Below are 16087 nucleotides of genomic sequence, written 5' to 3' on the forward strand. Positions count from 1 at the left end.
AGGATTCCTTAGAAATGGGACCAAGTCCTATAATTCTCTCAAGGAACTGTAAGTTTTAAAGAAATATACTTAATGGAAGAAGGACAATGGCTCATGTGACAAAAAATATCCATTTTGTTGCCTGTTTTGGGTAAAATAAAACAAATATCTAAGCCAAGCAAGAGGGTCACTTCAGTTAGTATTTCTGCTCACAAATGAGGAATATCAAACTCTAGGATGGTTGGAGTTTTCTCATGGTTTGTTTCCATGCCACTTGCATATCCTTGCAAGCAATCAAAACCAGAATTTTCCAGTCATTTTTATTCACTGGGGTTCCCCAACATAGGCTGTTTAATTGAGATGGTATACCTGAACAGCTGCATCCAGTTCAGCTGGGTACATAGATATCTGGTCCAAAGCTGAACTTTCCTGGCTTTGAAAAGGTTCACTGGAATCCAGACTTGTGAAGTGTGTCAATTTATGGCACTCTGTGACTTTGTGACCAGCAGAGTCCTTGCTCAGAGGCTGTAGTGGTTGACAGAGGTTAGAGCCTTGTTCATTAGTTGTTCTTTGGTTCTTCTGGGTGTGGCCCATATGGATTCTGACTTGTAGCAGAGCTCTGCACTGTCTTTCGGCATTTGGTTGAGTAGATAATGAATATGCTTCGCATTAGGAAAATGCCAGCAATGACTGCAAAATAACTCCCATAAACTAAAAACTAGAGAAAAACAGAGTTAATTAGACACACATGAAATATGACTATCTATGTTATTGATAATACATAGTGATGCTGTTGATTTACTTGGATAATGGGGTAACCGAGAATCAGGATCTTAATATGGATCTTTTAGATTTGCACAATACTCTCTTTTCCCTTCTTAGAACAACCAGGCATGAAAGGGTAAGCAATGCAGTAACTAAGAGTATGGGCTCTGGAGTCAGGGTTGCTTGGATTCAAATTCTAGCACATGCCACCAACAGTGAAAAAAAACACTAAATCCCACTGATTTACGTGTCTATGTTTGGAGGATAGCGCAATGCTATATGTAATGTCTCCAGGAATGAGTTTTTGACACTGAGGTTACTTTTTACCTGCCTTATCCCCTTTTTTTCAGATCCACATGTAAAATGTGAAATTGGACTAATTTTAAGTCTCTCAGTACTCTGAGAGACTTAAAAGGGAAGTGAACTCTACAGCCACATACCCCTTCCCAGTTGTATCTTAGTATATTGTGGTACTGGACCATGGGGGAAGGAGGAGTCATAAGGGGGACATGAAGGCAAGAGTGTTACCTGATAGGGTTTTAGGGACCAAAGGCAAATGCTAACCTATAGTGATTACTGCTCAAAACCTACTTGGTTTTACAGTTGATAGTTAAAGGCATGGCTCATTTTATTTTATTTACGTTTATTTTTTTTGATGTGGACCATTTTTAGTCTTTTTTGAATTTGTTACAATATTGCTTCTGTTTTACGTTTTGGTTTTTTGGCCGTGAGGCATGTGGGTTCCTATCTCCCTGACCACCCTGACCAGGGATCAAACCTACACCCCCTGCATTGGAAGGTGAAGTCTTAACCACTGGACTGCCAGGGAAGTCTTAAGGCATGGTTTATTTTAAAATTTGCCTAGCCAAGAAATTCAACACTGCCAGTGGTAAGGTTGAAAAAGCCCTTTGAGATGACCAAGTTATTCTACCCGCCCCCCCCCCCAACTGTGTGAATAGGAAAATGAAAGTACCGCAGCTTACCTGAATGCTGATTGGCAGCCCCAATCCTCCCTGATCTACTACGATCACGGTTATAATAGTCTGAATCACCAGGGCAATGAAGGTGTTGATTCCAAACACCAGGGCGTAGCGTTCCACACTCAGATTAACTGCGATCTGAAATCTGTCATTCAACATAGAATAAGATTTTTAACGAGAACATACATGGGATTCTTATCTTTAAAAGAAAATGAAGAGAAAGCAGTGTCTTGTTAACAGCACTTTTTGTCTAAATCTCCTCCAGTATAGACAAACGGGCAGAACAAGGAAAAAATATATACTTAAAGGCTGAATTAAAATATACTTAAAGGAAATATGGCAAAATTCCTCCTATCCAATTTAATGGTTCCAGAAATTAAACCTAAATGTTCTTCCTTTGAGATGACCCATATTAAACTGAGGCCAGAATTGGAATTGGAATTGGAATTGGAATCATCTTCCACTTCTGGTTTAAATCTCATAAGAAACCTATTTGTTATAATTATATAGATATTGAAATCTTATTACAAAGCACTTTTGAAAGACTGGCAGATATATGTTATTTATAGTTCTTCCTTGGAATGCAGGTAAAAGGCTTTGGGTTCTGAATATTCTTAAAGTAAAAAGAAACAATGTCATCTTACCTTAACAAAATACTCACCTTAAAAAAAACTCAAGACACATGAGTTTGATACATTAAACCGATACCCTTTGGTGAAAAAAATGAACTTGCCTCAAGTTTCATCTCTTTCCTTTGTTTCATGATCTTTTCTCAGGGTCCACATTTCCGTGTTTTGTCAATTACTTATCAAGCATTTTTCACAGACTAAAACTCAAAACTTTATAAAGCTTTTGGCTCTACTTTCATGTGATTTGAAATTCAAATGTTTCTTATCTCTTTTGGTTAATACCAAAGCATATATCCTATAGTCAGCTTTCTCTGCACTTATATATAGAACCAAATGTTTTTAATCATTAAAAAAATGATCTCTGGGATTCATAGTTTCTTGTAATCTTTGCATGTACTTTTTTCAGTATCCACCTTGCTGAAAATATTTTGTTTCATACAAAAGTATATGCCTGGAATTACTCAAGCAACCAAGTGAAATCAGAGGTGTAATCTAGACGTAATCATTCAAAATCAAATTGCATTACACCGTGCAAACTGGCAAACTGTTTGAAATAAAATCACAACCTGACAATGTATCATTGCCTTTGGTTTATGAACTTACAGAACTTGTTTTCCTTGCTGATTAATATTAGCAATATTCGGTGAGCAATTAAATGAAAAGATGGCTAAATTGTGCCTAATTTAATATGAAGTAGGCAACATTTAATATTGCAATTGATTAAAATCCTTCCAAAGTTCTCAAAAGAATTATAGGAATACAGAAAAGAGAATATGGTTTAGTTTTAGGACTGGGAAGAAATGCTTAGTAATACTTACACTGCTATGGTGATAAGAAGCATATAGCTGGTCTTGAATAACAAATAGCCAGCGTAACATGCCCATATGTCGGTCGTGTAATGCATGAGAAATAGAGAGCCTGCATTGACAACCGAGAAGATGGCCAGAGCCAACTCTCCCAGAAGATCCCAGTTGACTTTCACATAACCCACTGCAAAGGCAGCCAGGGCCCCTAAAGAAGAAACATTAAGGAAGTTCCAACATATTGACTTTGCCCATGGGAAACATCAACACGTTCTCTTAAGAACTCAGGTCTCAGGTAATTCTGAAAGATAAACATATTGCTTTCCCAATTCATGAAAATAGTGTGATCCACCTAAATGGGGATTTATCCATTTCTCAAGCATGTTTTCCTTTGGCTACTCTCTTTAATTTCTATTCTTTCAGTTGTCACACTTAAACTGAAATCTCCTAAAAGGGAGACAGTAATAAAACAGACACCACATGAGGTTTCTGAAAATTTATGTAAAAGAGGGTGTGGAAATCTCCTACTTCCTAGAAAAATACCTTCAAAGTCTTAGTTGAATTTAAGTTTCCATTAACCAGGATATAAATATTTATTGTAGAGGGAACTTCAAAGGCAGATTTTCCTCTGATATTAGAATCCTGACTCACATAACATCTTCCACTTCTGATTTAAATCTCATAAGAAAGCTAATTTTGAAAATTTGTGGTGTAGAGCCTGGAATTGCTTAAAGATGGGCACTAGCCCATCTTTTGTTCTTTATTAACAAAAACCCTTCCAGTGATAATTTGGAAGTCTTAATAGTTCAGTTCATTTTCTAAAATAATAAAAACATCATTTTTATATACAAGATGCCTATTTTCTCTTTGATATTAAAAACAATCCTGAAAGAACAGGGGGCATTATTAACACTTTTCTTGATGATGAAATGGAATCTTAGGAATCTGACTAGAATGTAGTCACTTTGGTGCTGAATTCCAAGCTCTTGAGTTACCAGTAACTGCAACACATTAAATAGAAATGTCATGTCCCTCTTTTTGCCCCACTGCCTTCTATTCCTGGAAAAGATTAATATACCTTCTGAACAGACCTAATTTACCACAATGGAGAATTTAGCAACTGGAGAAATGAACTTAGTCGGGGGTAGCCCATCAAAGGAAGATCAAAGTTTACTTACCTCCAAAGGTTGCAATAGCTTCTACTGCTCCATTATATATTACAGAACTCTGGCCTGGTGCCTTGTAATCCCACAGGACTTGAACATAGTTCAAAACCTGGTTAAAACCTGCTGTGGAAAAAGCCCACCATAGGGACCAGTAAAAAAGATGTTTTGAGGAGTAACACTCCTTCAAATCTTGTAACCACTGCACAAAAACTCTCAAAGCTACACTTTCTGGCTTTGGGCTGCTCCAATGGCCATCATATGGGTTCCCTGAAACAGTGACTACTCCTTGTCCACTTGGTTCATGATCCTTTTGAGGTTCCTCTAAGACAGCATCCTTTCCTGCTGGATTTGGAGGAGCTTCTTTGCTGGGTTTTGCATGAAAAAACATGCTCTTCTTAGGCATTGGTAGGAAAAGTGAGAAAAGGAAGGCCATGGAAACAGAGGCCAAGGATATGACGTTGAGGTAAAAGTACGATAGGCTGGCCAGGGATACCAAGAGTTGGGCCAGCACTGAGGCTGCCGTGTAGGCCACCAGCGTGGCACTCCTGCAGTAGCCACTCACTTTCTGATAATGCTCTGGGTTGACCATGCTGTAAATGTAGGCATAGTAGGCCACCTCGGTGGCAGTGGCCATCCCATAGAAGAACTCTACAACCTGCATGGTCTTCACTCCTTGGCCAAACAAGAGCAGCAGCCAGGTAATGATGAAGCTAATCCCTTGTAGGTTGATGACTGGCTTGTAGCGGACATAATCGGTGAGGATAAACACCGGGAACAGCAGCACCAGATATGAGTATGTCCACACGGGCAAGATCTCATTTGTGATCTGCAGAGTTGAAAAATGGATCCTGTGACCATGAAGCACCAGGAAGTGAGGAGGGTTACCTTTCTCAGATTCGTGTATTACTAAGGTACATGTCGTTTGCCCGATACAAAACTCTGCATCCAATCAAATAGGGTATTCTTCATATTATGAGAAAGCACAATAGAAAACTGATTTTCAAGGAACCCAGTAGGAAAGGAGAGCTCCCCCCTACCACCCAAAAAAACCCACTTCATATACTTACATGCATCTCAGTAGAAGAATATATTGGCTTAATGTGCAATCTGAGCTATATTAAATTTATAATAGTATGTACACTAGAGCCCAGGCATACCTCATTTTATTGTGCTTTGCAGATACCGTGTTTTGTTTTGTTTTGTTTTTCACAGATTAAAGGTCTGTGGCAACCTGCACTGAGCAAGTCTATTGACACCATTTTTCCAATAGCATTTGCTCACTTCATGTCTTTGTCACATTTTGGTAATTCTTGTAATATGTCAAGCTTTTTCATTATTATTATATTTGCTATGGTGATCTATGATCAGTAATCTTTGATGTTACTATTGTAATTGTTTTGGTGCTTTTTTAGCAATAAAATATTTTTCAATTAAGGTATATACTTTTTTTAGACATAATGCTATTGCACACTTAATAGACTATAGTATAGTGAAAACAGAACTGTTTTTTTTTTTTTTTTGCGGTACACGGGCCTCTCACTGCTGTGGCCTCTCCCGTTGCAGAGCACAGGCTCCGGACGCGCAGGCTCAGCGGCCAATGCTCACCGGCCCAGCCGCTCCATGGCACGTGGGATCTTCCCGGACCGGGGCACAAACTCGTGTCCCCTGCATCGGCAGGCGGACTCTCAACCACTGCGCCACCAGGGAAGCCCCATAACTGTTTTATGTACTGGGAAAGTAAAAAAAAATTTGTGTGATTGCTTTATTGCAATGTTCACTTTATTGTGGCGGTCTGGAACCAAACCTGCAATATCTCTGAGGTGTGCCTGTAAACTAGTTAAAAATTGTTCAACAGACACTTGTGGGCTTTTCAGGCTATTAAAAAATACTATTCTCTTCTTGTTCAGAGATAACAACACTAGATAAAGCAGCTACAGTGTTAGAATAATCCAGCAACCTTTACCTTTATGTGATTCATCATTATGACAAAAATCTCAGCTTTGCAAGTCTGGATGAACACCCATATGAAGACGGCACAGAGTAAATCATCTTGCAGAATTATGGTGTGGGAACAAGCAATGCATTTCTTCTCCTTCCTGGCCAAATTTGCTGGGCTCCCAACTCCGTTTCCCTCCAATTCTACAGATTTGTCTCTGCTTACTCAATTCTGGCCTCAGTTTAATATGGGTCATCTCATGGATTTAGTCAGAAATGCATGGCACCTCAAGGTTCATTCACAGAAAGGACAGAAGAAGCTGTTGATCTTTGGGGCATGATGGGTACAGGTGCAGGTCAGCTGCATTAGACTTTGTTCTGTGCCCCCCTGCTTTCTCCAGCAACCTCAGTGGGTTCCTGTTTCAATGACAGGGGAATGTTCAGTGATTTGAAAGGCTAATGTAACTGGGCTGCACCTTTGAGGTCCAGTTGGTCCATAGTGGTCAAGGAAGCAGACCCCTGGGGCTCACTGGTTGATTCTGGATGTCTATCTGTTGTTTGCTTTGTCTTAATAGTGACATGCTTCCATCTGGGAAACTTTGAAACAGAGTTGCCCCTAAGTGATTTTACACTACAGTAGAATAAACTTGCCCTTCCGTCCATACTACCTTATCACCAAATAAAGCAGCATCAGTGAGCCTTTCAGGTGAAGCCACACACTCTGCAGTGTTTCCTTAGCTATGGCTGGAGACTATAAAACCAGCCCAGGGTAATTCTCCGACTGGGTCAGTGCACTTCCTTGTTGCACTTGTCATAAAAAAAAAAAAAAAAAAGAGGTGGATCCTTTGAGTAAGAGAATTGGGACTTCTGGGAAAGATAAAGCTGGGAGATAAAGCTGTTAATGTCTCACCTGCTGATAGTTTTTCAAAATGGAGTTATTGTCCTAAAGAAATGCTACAATTTTTAAACGGATTCTGCTTATACCCCAGCAGGCTAAAAGTTTATTAGGACTAGATCCTGTGCCTGGCATCATTGATTTTATTTTAGGATTAGTATGATAGAATTAGGATTAGTATAATAGAATCAATGAAGACTTGACATGTTCCCATGCATTAAGCCTAATGTTAGAAGTCTACAAAAGTGAAAATATTTATTACGCATGCAATGTGTTTTGGTTTCCCATTTTTGCAAGTGTGAGGAGGAAAGAGTAGTTTAAACAGTTCTATAAAATAACACATACTATGAAGATGGGATTCATTGAGGTCAGTGTGTTAATCTTATTTCCAGTTGAATGAAAACCTCACTCTAGGTCCTTGTTTGAGTCCTGTAAGATTAAACCACATCAAGATATGTATGTATATTAACTCACCTCTTCACTGGTCAGGTTTTTATCTGGCCCAGATAAATACAGCATAAGGAAGGGTTCTGAGGGTCTCATCATGGAGAAAAATCCAAACAGGCAGAGAATCACAGTGGGATAAATCCAGGAATGGCTCGCTGAAGTTTGGAAACAACTCATGGCTGATCAAATGGAAACAAAACAAAAATTAACTGATGTTTATTCTTTCTGGCATCCTGGATGTCATGAAAAGCTCATTTCTAAATGTTTAATGAAAGGACAAAGTTTCATCCATCTGAAGCTGACCTGAAAAGGTGAGTGATGAATAACTGCTTTCAAATATTCCTTAGGAGAATCAGTCAACCCTCCTTTGCCAACAAACTTCTTACTCATTATTGCTGGGGAAGAGTCCCACTTCTTTAGTGCTCTCCGTCATAAACATGGTAATAACTAGCTACTAATAATTGGTAAAGAATGGGCCAGTGGATGTTTAAAAGTAAGTAAAACATTGCCTAGTGAATTACTGGTGTACAGGCATACCTCAGAGTTACTGCCGGTTTGGTTCCAGACCACTGCAACAAAGCAAATATTACAATAAAGCAAATAGCACACATTTTTTGGTTTCCCACTGCATATGAAAATTATGTTTACACTGTACTGTAGTCTATTAAGTGTGAAACAGCATCATGTCTACCAAAGCTATGTGCGTACCTTCCTTAAAAAATACTTATTGCTAAAAAATGCTAACTGTCATTTGAGCCTTCAGCGACTCGTAATCTTTTTGCAATGTTAACATCCAAGATCACTAGTCACAGGTCACCATGACAAACATAATAAAAATGAAAAAGTTTGAAACATTGTGAGAATTACTGAAATGTGACACAGAGACACGAAGTGAGCAAACGCTGTTGAAAAAGTGGTGTTGATAGATTTGCTCCAGGCAGAGTTGACAAAAACCTTCAATTTGTAAAAACTGCAGTATCTGTGAAGGGCAATAAAGTCAAGTGCAATAAAACGAGGCCTGTCTGGACATGACCTTCTAGGAGGTCAAAACCAACAGAACAGAGACTGAGTTGCTCAAGGCTTCTTCTGTCTGCACACTTTATTTTGCATGGAAACTTCTGACTCAGAAATCTTAATACACTGAATGTATTTATTTACACCTTTTCCCTCCATCAGGCTCTCCCTTGCTTAGTATTGTGCTTGACACATAATAGACCTCCAAGTTATTTTTGTTAGGTGTCTGTGATCTGAGAATTTATAATTCTTCAGTTAAAAAATTAAACTGGATAAAGCTCTGACTTGCCATCTTTTCCATATTTCCCCCCCTTTTCCATCCTGGTGCTAACTCTGGGCTGGGAATAGAAGGTGTCACGTCTTAGACTGTTATTCCGCTTTTCTTTTTGACTGGGCCCATCTCATCTCTAAGTCTGAAGTTTCACACCATTCAGTGGGGCAGGTAGCTCATTAACAGTTCACACTTTTTTCCTAAGCCAGAAATAAAAATGCTTGAACTTCACATTTCAGACAAAAACTCCAGTAGAGGATTTCATTTATCACTGAACAGAAAAACAAGAACAACAAAGTCCTTATTTTACGGTGGCCACGTTTGAAAACATCTTGCTTTTTCATGCGGATTACAATGTGCAACGGGAAAACTCACTCTCATGCCTTCATATTTGGGATCAAGCTTTACTTTGTAAAGGGGACACATTTTTTGGTGGTCTTGCGCGTGGTTAAGTTCTCTAAGTCCTAGGAAAGAAACTAACCTGCTGTATGATGCTTTTCTGTATCTAATCTAACTAAATCCTCATAATAACTATAACACAATAATTTCCCAAATTCCCAGGTGAGGATATGGGAGATCCAAGATGTCCAACAACTGGCTTCAAACCACATGGTCAAGATTTGAATCCAGGTCTTCCTGGCTCCCAGCTCCAGGGTCCTGTCACCTGCTCCACTTGGCCTCATTCTGGTGGCCTTCCTCCTTGGCTGCTGTTATTAATCTAATGACATCCTCTCCCCACAGTGAGGGAAGTGTTTTTATGAACACATTCATGCTGAAGGGTATGGCTTAATACCCAGAGCTGCCAGGGGCAATTACAGGTTGAAAGTGGGCCAGAGAGAGGGGAGACGATGCTCACTCCAGAAGAACAAGGTGGGGTGGGAGCTCTGCTAGGGGCTGAGGAGGTGGGGGACCTGCTGAGTCACACCACTGGCCTGCCCCCGACCGGGCCCATTCACAAGGTGGTCCCAGACAGCTGCGTCGTTCCTCTCTTAAGTTAAATGAGTTTGTTTCTGTCAACAAAACCCTTGATGAGGCTGCACAGAGATCAGGGGAAGGATATGGACATGGAAGTGGATTACAACAATGTGCGCAATGTGACAATGTGAACTTCTTGCCAAGAGCATATTGGATTTGACAGTCCTCTACCTCCTGCCTCAGCCTAGAATGCACGGGATTTATCTTCTTCCTGAGTTGTTACCAGGGTTTGTGAGTAATGTTCTTATAGAAAGGGCTATCCTGGGTAGGCAATTACTGAGGCTTGGCCATCTCTCAAAGGGTAGTGACATGGGGTGACATCAGCTGACTCTACATCTAGAACATTCTCTCCATCTGCTGACCATGGATTGTGCACTAACTCCACAAGTCATTGTTCTCTCTGTGCATCTCAGAGACCTAGAACTATGCCCGTGGCCCCTGGGCTGCGAAGAGACCCCTGGCTCATCTATCTTTCCATCTGATAACTGTCCTCCCATCCAAGTATTGATATCAACCAGGCCCGACCCTGCTTATCTTCTGACATCAGGTGAGATGGGGTGCGTTCAGCGTGCCAGGGCCATAGACACAACTGTTCTAATAGTGCTGCACCATTGGATTTAGTTGGGAAGGTCAAGTAGAGAAAGACAGTATATGTAAGCAGGAGGGAAGAGCCTTTTGTCTGTTTGGGTCATTGCTCTATCCCTGTGCCTAGAAGAGCTCTCCACACAGTAAGTCTCGTAGAAGGAAGGGGATGAACCTCTGAGAAGCAGGAAAGCTCTGTCTGGATTTCCTGAGGGCCCTTCCTAGTAGCATCAGGTAAAAGCCAAGGAGGTTTTCAACTGTACAAGCACCTTGCATTCAGTTGCTCGTCTGTAAAGTGGGATAACAATGCTACCTGCGTGTGTGGGCTTTTTGTGGGTACCAAGGGCTTTGATACCTGGAAGGGACTTGGCGCCTTGCTGGGCACAGAGCTGCTGCTCAAACATGTCATTTTCCCTCCCTTGGCTCTCTCCACGTGGCAGGCCCCACAGTGATTCGGGCTTAATGAGGAGAAAATGAGGGAGGGTGTCTGGGTTTAGCTGAAAACAACTGAGAAATATCTGGGTGGGGGCGTCATGCATGGGCCGGAGGATGCTGGGCTTCCTTCTCTTCTTTTCCAGCCCCTTCCCACAGAAACAGACACATGCTCCAAAGCTAGTTTTTCTGCCAGAGAAAATGAGAGAAGGCATCTAAGCGAACACGCGCAGAAGTCCTTTAACCGAGGAGGGCTTAGTAGAGCAGCTGGAGTCTCCTGGTTTAGCTGCAGCAGGAGCTCCTACACCCTTTCTGAGACCCTGTCTCACCTGCTGGCGATTCTTCAGCCTCCAGGGCCACGGCCCCTGTCCCCGCCCGCTGCCTGCTGCCCCCTGGGAGGCTCTGAGACTCTGGGCTGCTGATGTCTGGAGGTTCTTCTCCCTCCCCCCACCCCCTGCCCAGGGTCTCCTCGTCAAGCACTTGCCTCACTGCATAGCCCTTCTCAACCCTGGCCAGTCACTACAACTGTGAACTTGACTCGCATCATCATCACCGGGGGTTTGGTGAAAATACGGCTTCTGGGACTCCAGCCCTAAAGTGTGATTCAGTAGACACAGTGAGGCCTAGGCATCTGCATTTATAGGCGCTGAGTGAGTCTGATGCCAGAGGCCCAAGAACCCCTCCTCCCTTATCCATTCACTGGGCTGAGCAGCTCCACGCCACAGTGTGGTGGGGGAGGTGGCGGAAACCATCCAGGGAGCTTTCCCACACCTACACATACACCTATTACCCCCAAATTCTCTGCTGGACCTCTAGGCCCTGGAGAGTCCAGGACGGGTGGAAGAATCCTCAGGGGATTCCGACGTTTCAGATAAGACGCTCCAATCCTGCCCCACCCACTATCCCCTTGACGCGCACACAGCAATCCATCTATGACCTGTTCTGTCCCATCCAACCTAAACTGCTCATCCGACAGTGTCTGTGTTCAGCCCTGAACAAAGCACCATGGCTCTGGCTCCTTCAGTCACCACAGCGATTAATATATATTTAAATATGTATACATATTTTTATTATACATTTATATATATTATGTTAAATTATAATATGTTAGTATATTTTATTATATATTTGTTATATCAAATTATATTATATATTTATAATATATTTATATTATATATAAATATAATTTATATATTTATAAATTTATATATTTATGTTATATATAATAGTTTATATATTACATAAAATATAGATATTTACATATTACATATAAAATACATTTATATATAATATGATATATGATTAATTATAATTATATATTATATAATACAGTAATGCCCAACTTATCAATGGTTCAACTTAGGATATTTTGACTCTATGATGGTGCGAAAGTGACAGGCCTTCAGTAGACAGTGTACTTTGCACTCTGAATTTTGATCCTTCCCAGGCTAGTGACACGTGGTCTGTCCCATCCCCTCTCGTCATGCTGGGCAGCGGCAGCCTCCACTCAGCCAGGTGATCAGGGTGAACAACCGACACACTTACCACCTTTCTGGACCCTGACAACCATTCTGCCTTTCACTTTCAGTACAGTATTCCGTACATTACATGAGACATTCAATACTTTAGTATAAAACAGGCTTTGTAGTAGATGATTTTGCCCAACTGTAGACTAATGTAAGTGTTCTGAGCACGTTTAAGGTAGGTGAGGCTAAGCGGTGATGTTTGGTAGGTCAGGTGCATTAAATGTATTGTTGACTTAGGATATTTTCACCTTCTGATGGGTTTATTGGGGCCTAACCCTAACCCTTGTAAGTCAAGGAAGATCTGTATACAATATATTATATATATGAAATTTACATAAAATTAGGATTGTTCTAAGGATTAGAGACAAATAATTATATAAAACAACTATGTTATAGATTTTATATATATATATATGGCCCCCAATTTCTCAGATGTGGGAACTGAACCTCCCCAGAGCTCATGGCCACTCAGCTAAAAAAGGTTAAATCTGAGTTCAGGGTTGGGTCTGTTGGCTCCAAGTTTATCTTACTTTTTCCTGAGGGGTAGATGCCTCCTACTTCCGTGGCACCATGCCCACCATCTCGACATTTTCTTCTTCTCATTTTCTTGCCAGCTACCCCAAAAAGCGCTGTCAATATGGGCTCTAGGATTCCAACCGAACAACCTGGGTCCCGCCCAAATCCTCTCTCTCTTAGTGGAGAAGCCTGAGGCTACTGGCCTCACAATGCTTGGAAGTGTACTAGTCATCATCTCTTGTTTTTATCTTATTGAGGAGATGCTGCTCTTTCTGTCATCATGACTAATGATAATCAATTACTTATGCAATTTCTTTCTACAATTTTTACATTTGGAAAATTATTTTAAAATTTTAAATGGAAGTATAGCTGATTTACAATATTGTGTTAGTTTCAGGTGTACAACAAAGTGATTAAGTTTATATATATATATATATTTTTTTTTTTCAGATTCTTTTCCATCATAGGTTATTACAAGATATTGAAAACAGTTCCCTGTGCTATACGGTAGGTCCTTGATGCTTATCTGTTTTACCTATAGTAGTTTGTATCTGTTAATCCCATACTCCTAATTTGTCCCTTTTGCCTCCCCTCTCTCTTTGGGTAAAAACAAGCTCATTTTCTATGTCCAAGTGTGTTTCTGTTTTGTATATACATTCATTTGTATTATTTTTTAGATTCCACATATAAGTGATATCATATAGTATTTGTCTTTCTCTGTCTGATTTATTTCACTAAGCATAATATTCTCTAGGTCCATCCATGTGGCTGCAAATGGTAGTATTTCATTCTGAGTAGTATTCCATTGTGTATATACATACCACATCTTTTTTTTTTTAACACGTTAACTTATCCTTCCTTCCTTCCTTTCTGGCTGCATTGGGCTTCGTTGCTGCACGCGGGCTTTCTCTAGTTGTAGCAAGGGGGGGGCTACTCTTCGTTGTGGTGCGCGGGCTTCTCATTGCAGTGGCTTCTCGTTGTGGAGCACGGGCTCTAGGCGTGTGGGCTTCAGTAGTTGTGGTGCGCAGGCTCATTAGATGTGGCTCGCGGGCTATAGAGAGCAGGCTCAGTAGTTGTGGCGCACAGGCTTAGTTGCTCCACGGCACGTGGGATCTTCCCGGACCAGGGCTCGAACAAGTATCCCCTGCATTGGCAGGCAGATTCTTAACCACTGTGCCACCAGGGAAGTCCCATACCACATCTTAATCCAATTGTCTGTTGCTGGATACTTGGGTTGCTTCCATGTCTTGGCTGTTATAAATAGTGGTGCTATGAATACTGGGATGCAGGTGTCATTTCGAATTAGCGTTTTCATTTTTTCCGGATATATACCCGGGAGTGAAATTGCCGGATCATGTGGTAGCTCTATTTTTAGTTTTTAAGGAATCTCTATACTGTTTTCCACAATGGCTGCAAATTATTTTAATTTTTCTTTGACAATTTTGTGAAGTAGATAGAGGAGGTGGTATTGTCCTTGTTTTATATATAAGGAAACTGAGGGCCAGAGGCAATAAGATTTGTGCCGGTTTTCACATTTAACCAACATTAAAACCTGAACTTGGACTCAGTTTTTCTAATTACAAGTTCAGTAATCTTTCCTCTTACACTGTGTTGAGAGTGCCTGGCTATATCCTCAAAATTCCAATTAAAATTTATTTTAGAATAGTGTTTTTCAGATTGTCAGTATCAAAAAATTTTAGTGGGTTGCCAACAGGATTAAAAAAAAATGTTTCAGAAAAACATTAAATATCAAAGCGCACTGCAGAGTATGCCTGTTTTTCCCAAAACTTCCGTTTGGAATATATCAATACAGTTGACCCTTAAACCACACGGGGGGCTGTCAGGGGTGCCTACTTTCCTTGCCGTTGAAAATCCAAGTATAACTTATAGTCGGCCTTCTGTGTCCGCAGTTTCACCCTATCCGTGATTCTGGATCCGCGGATTCAACCAACCAGGTTGGGTGCTACTGGAGTATTTACTATTGAAAAAAGTCTGTAAATAAGCAGACCTGTGCAACTCAAAACCATGTTGTTCTAGGGTCAACTGTATATATATATACATTATACAGACTCAGCAAAGACATAATGTTTAAGTGAATTATGATATATCTATGTATATATAAAACCACACTGTACATTATATTGCTGTGGATACAGCCAGTGGGTTAGAAGTTTCAGAGGAAAGAATAAGACTAAATATTGAATGACATCCCTCATAAGCACACCTGTTTACATCATCATAGAACACCTATTCTATCTGGAAGGACCACAGCCTTCAGGGCAACGTACCATTCTGGAACAGGCTGTTTTTTTTGCTACTTGACCACTTATCATTCCACTTGAACCCCATAAAATTATCCTCCTCCTAAAGAGTACTCTAAGCTTCCCTTTGCTTCATTGAATCTAACCTGAGGACATGAATCAGGTTGATTTTCTGAGTTGGCACTTCTGAAAGAAGATGTTTTTCTTTCCCCTTTCTGTATTTTCCAAATAAGATAATCCTTTCCAAAGCTGCTCCTGTGGCAGTAATTCTCACATATTACTCACATGCTCCGTCACTGTTTTAAAAAAGGTACAAGGACACTGTGTGAGCAATAGATTAAAGGAGAAAAAAAAAAAAAAAAAAAAAGGACAGTCTCCAAACAAAAGTCAGCCTATCTGGCTACGGTGACTCGAAATCTACAGTGAAGACAGCGCAAGTAACATGAGAGGCTGTATGAATCAGCAGAGAACTGATCTACATCTACCAAAGAGACTTCCTTGGTGGCCTGGGATGCCCTGGAGCACTCTTCAGAGGGTGAACTCCAGCTGACACAGCAGTTGGAGCAGGTGAGCCCTGAGCTTTATCCTCTGCGTCACTCCAGAGCCACAGTGGCCCCAGGCAGGTTGCAGTCTCCCTGCATCTCCTACCCCGCAGGCCAGACCCAGCTGTGCTATCTGCACACACGGGGGGCATATCACACGGGCCCTGGGCGTACACTGCCATGTGTACCACTGGGGTGACCAGCCAGCCCACGTGACCTGGAACGAACCCCCAAAGACCACCAACACCTTTGCGATGGGAAGCGACCCACCTAAATTACTTTGGAATCTATGCGTTCCTTTCTCTTTTTGCTGGCAGGGGGATAATGATATTTTTTCTTTTCTTTTTTTTTTTTTTTTCAGTACGCGGG

The 16087-nt window shown here is 41.0% G+C and overlaps 1 protein-coding gene across 1 annotated transcript; it reads right to left on the reverse strand.

Moving 5' to 3' along the window:
* Positions 1-523: 523 nt before the first annotated feature.
* Positions 524-7776, reverse strand: SLC19A3 (solute carrier family 19 member 3). The gene is given in 5 exon segments (XM_007467928.1): positions 524-697; positions 1728-1869; positions 3172-3364; positions 4335-5148; positions 7627-7776. Coding segments are annotated over 5 exon segments (1473 nt in total).
* Positions 7777-16087: the final 8311 nt, after the last annotated feature.

Source organism: Lipotes vexillifer, unplaced genomic scaffold (assembly GCF_000442215.2).
Source record: "Lipotes vexillifer unplaced genomic scaffold, Lipotes_vexillifer_v1.1 scaffold367, whole genome shotgun sequence".
Classification (NCBI taxonomy): Eukaryota; Metazoa; Chordata; class Mammalia; order Artiodactyla; family Lipotidae; genus Lipotes; species Lipotes vexillifer.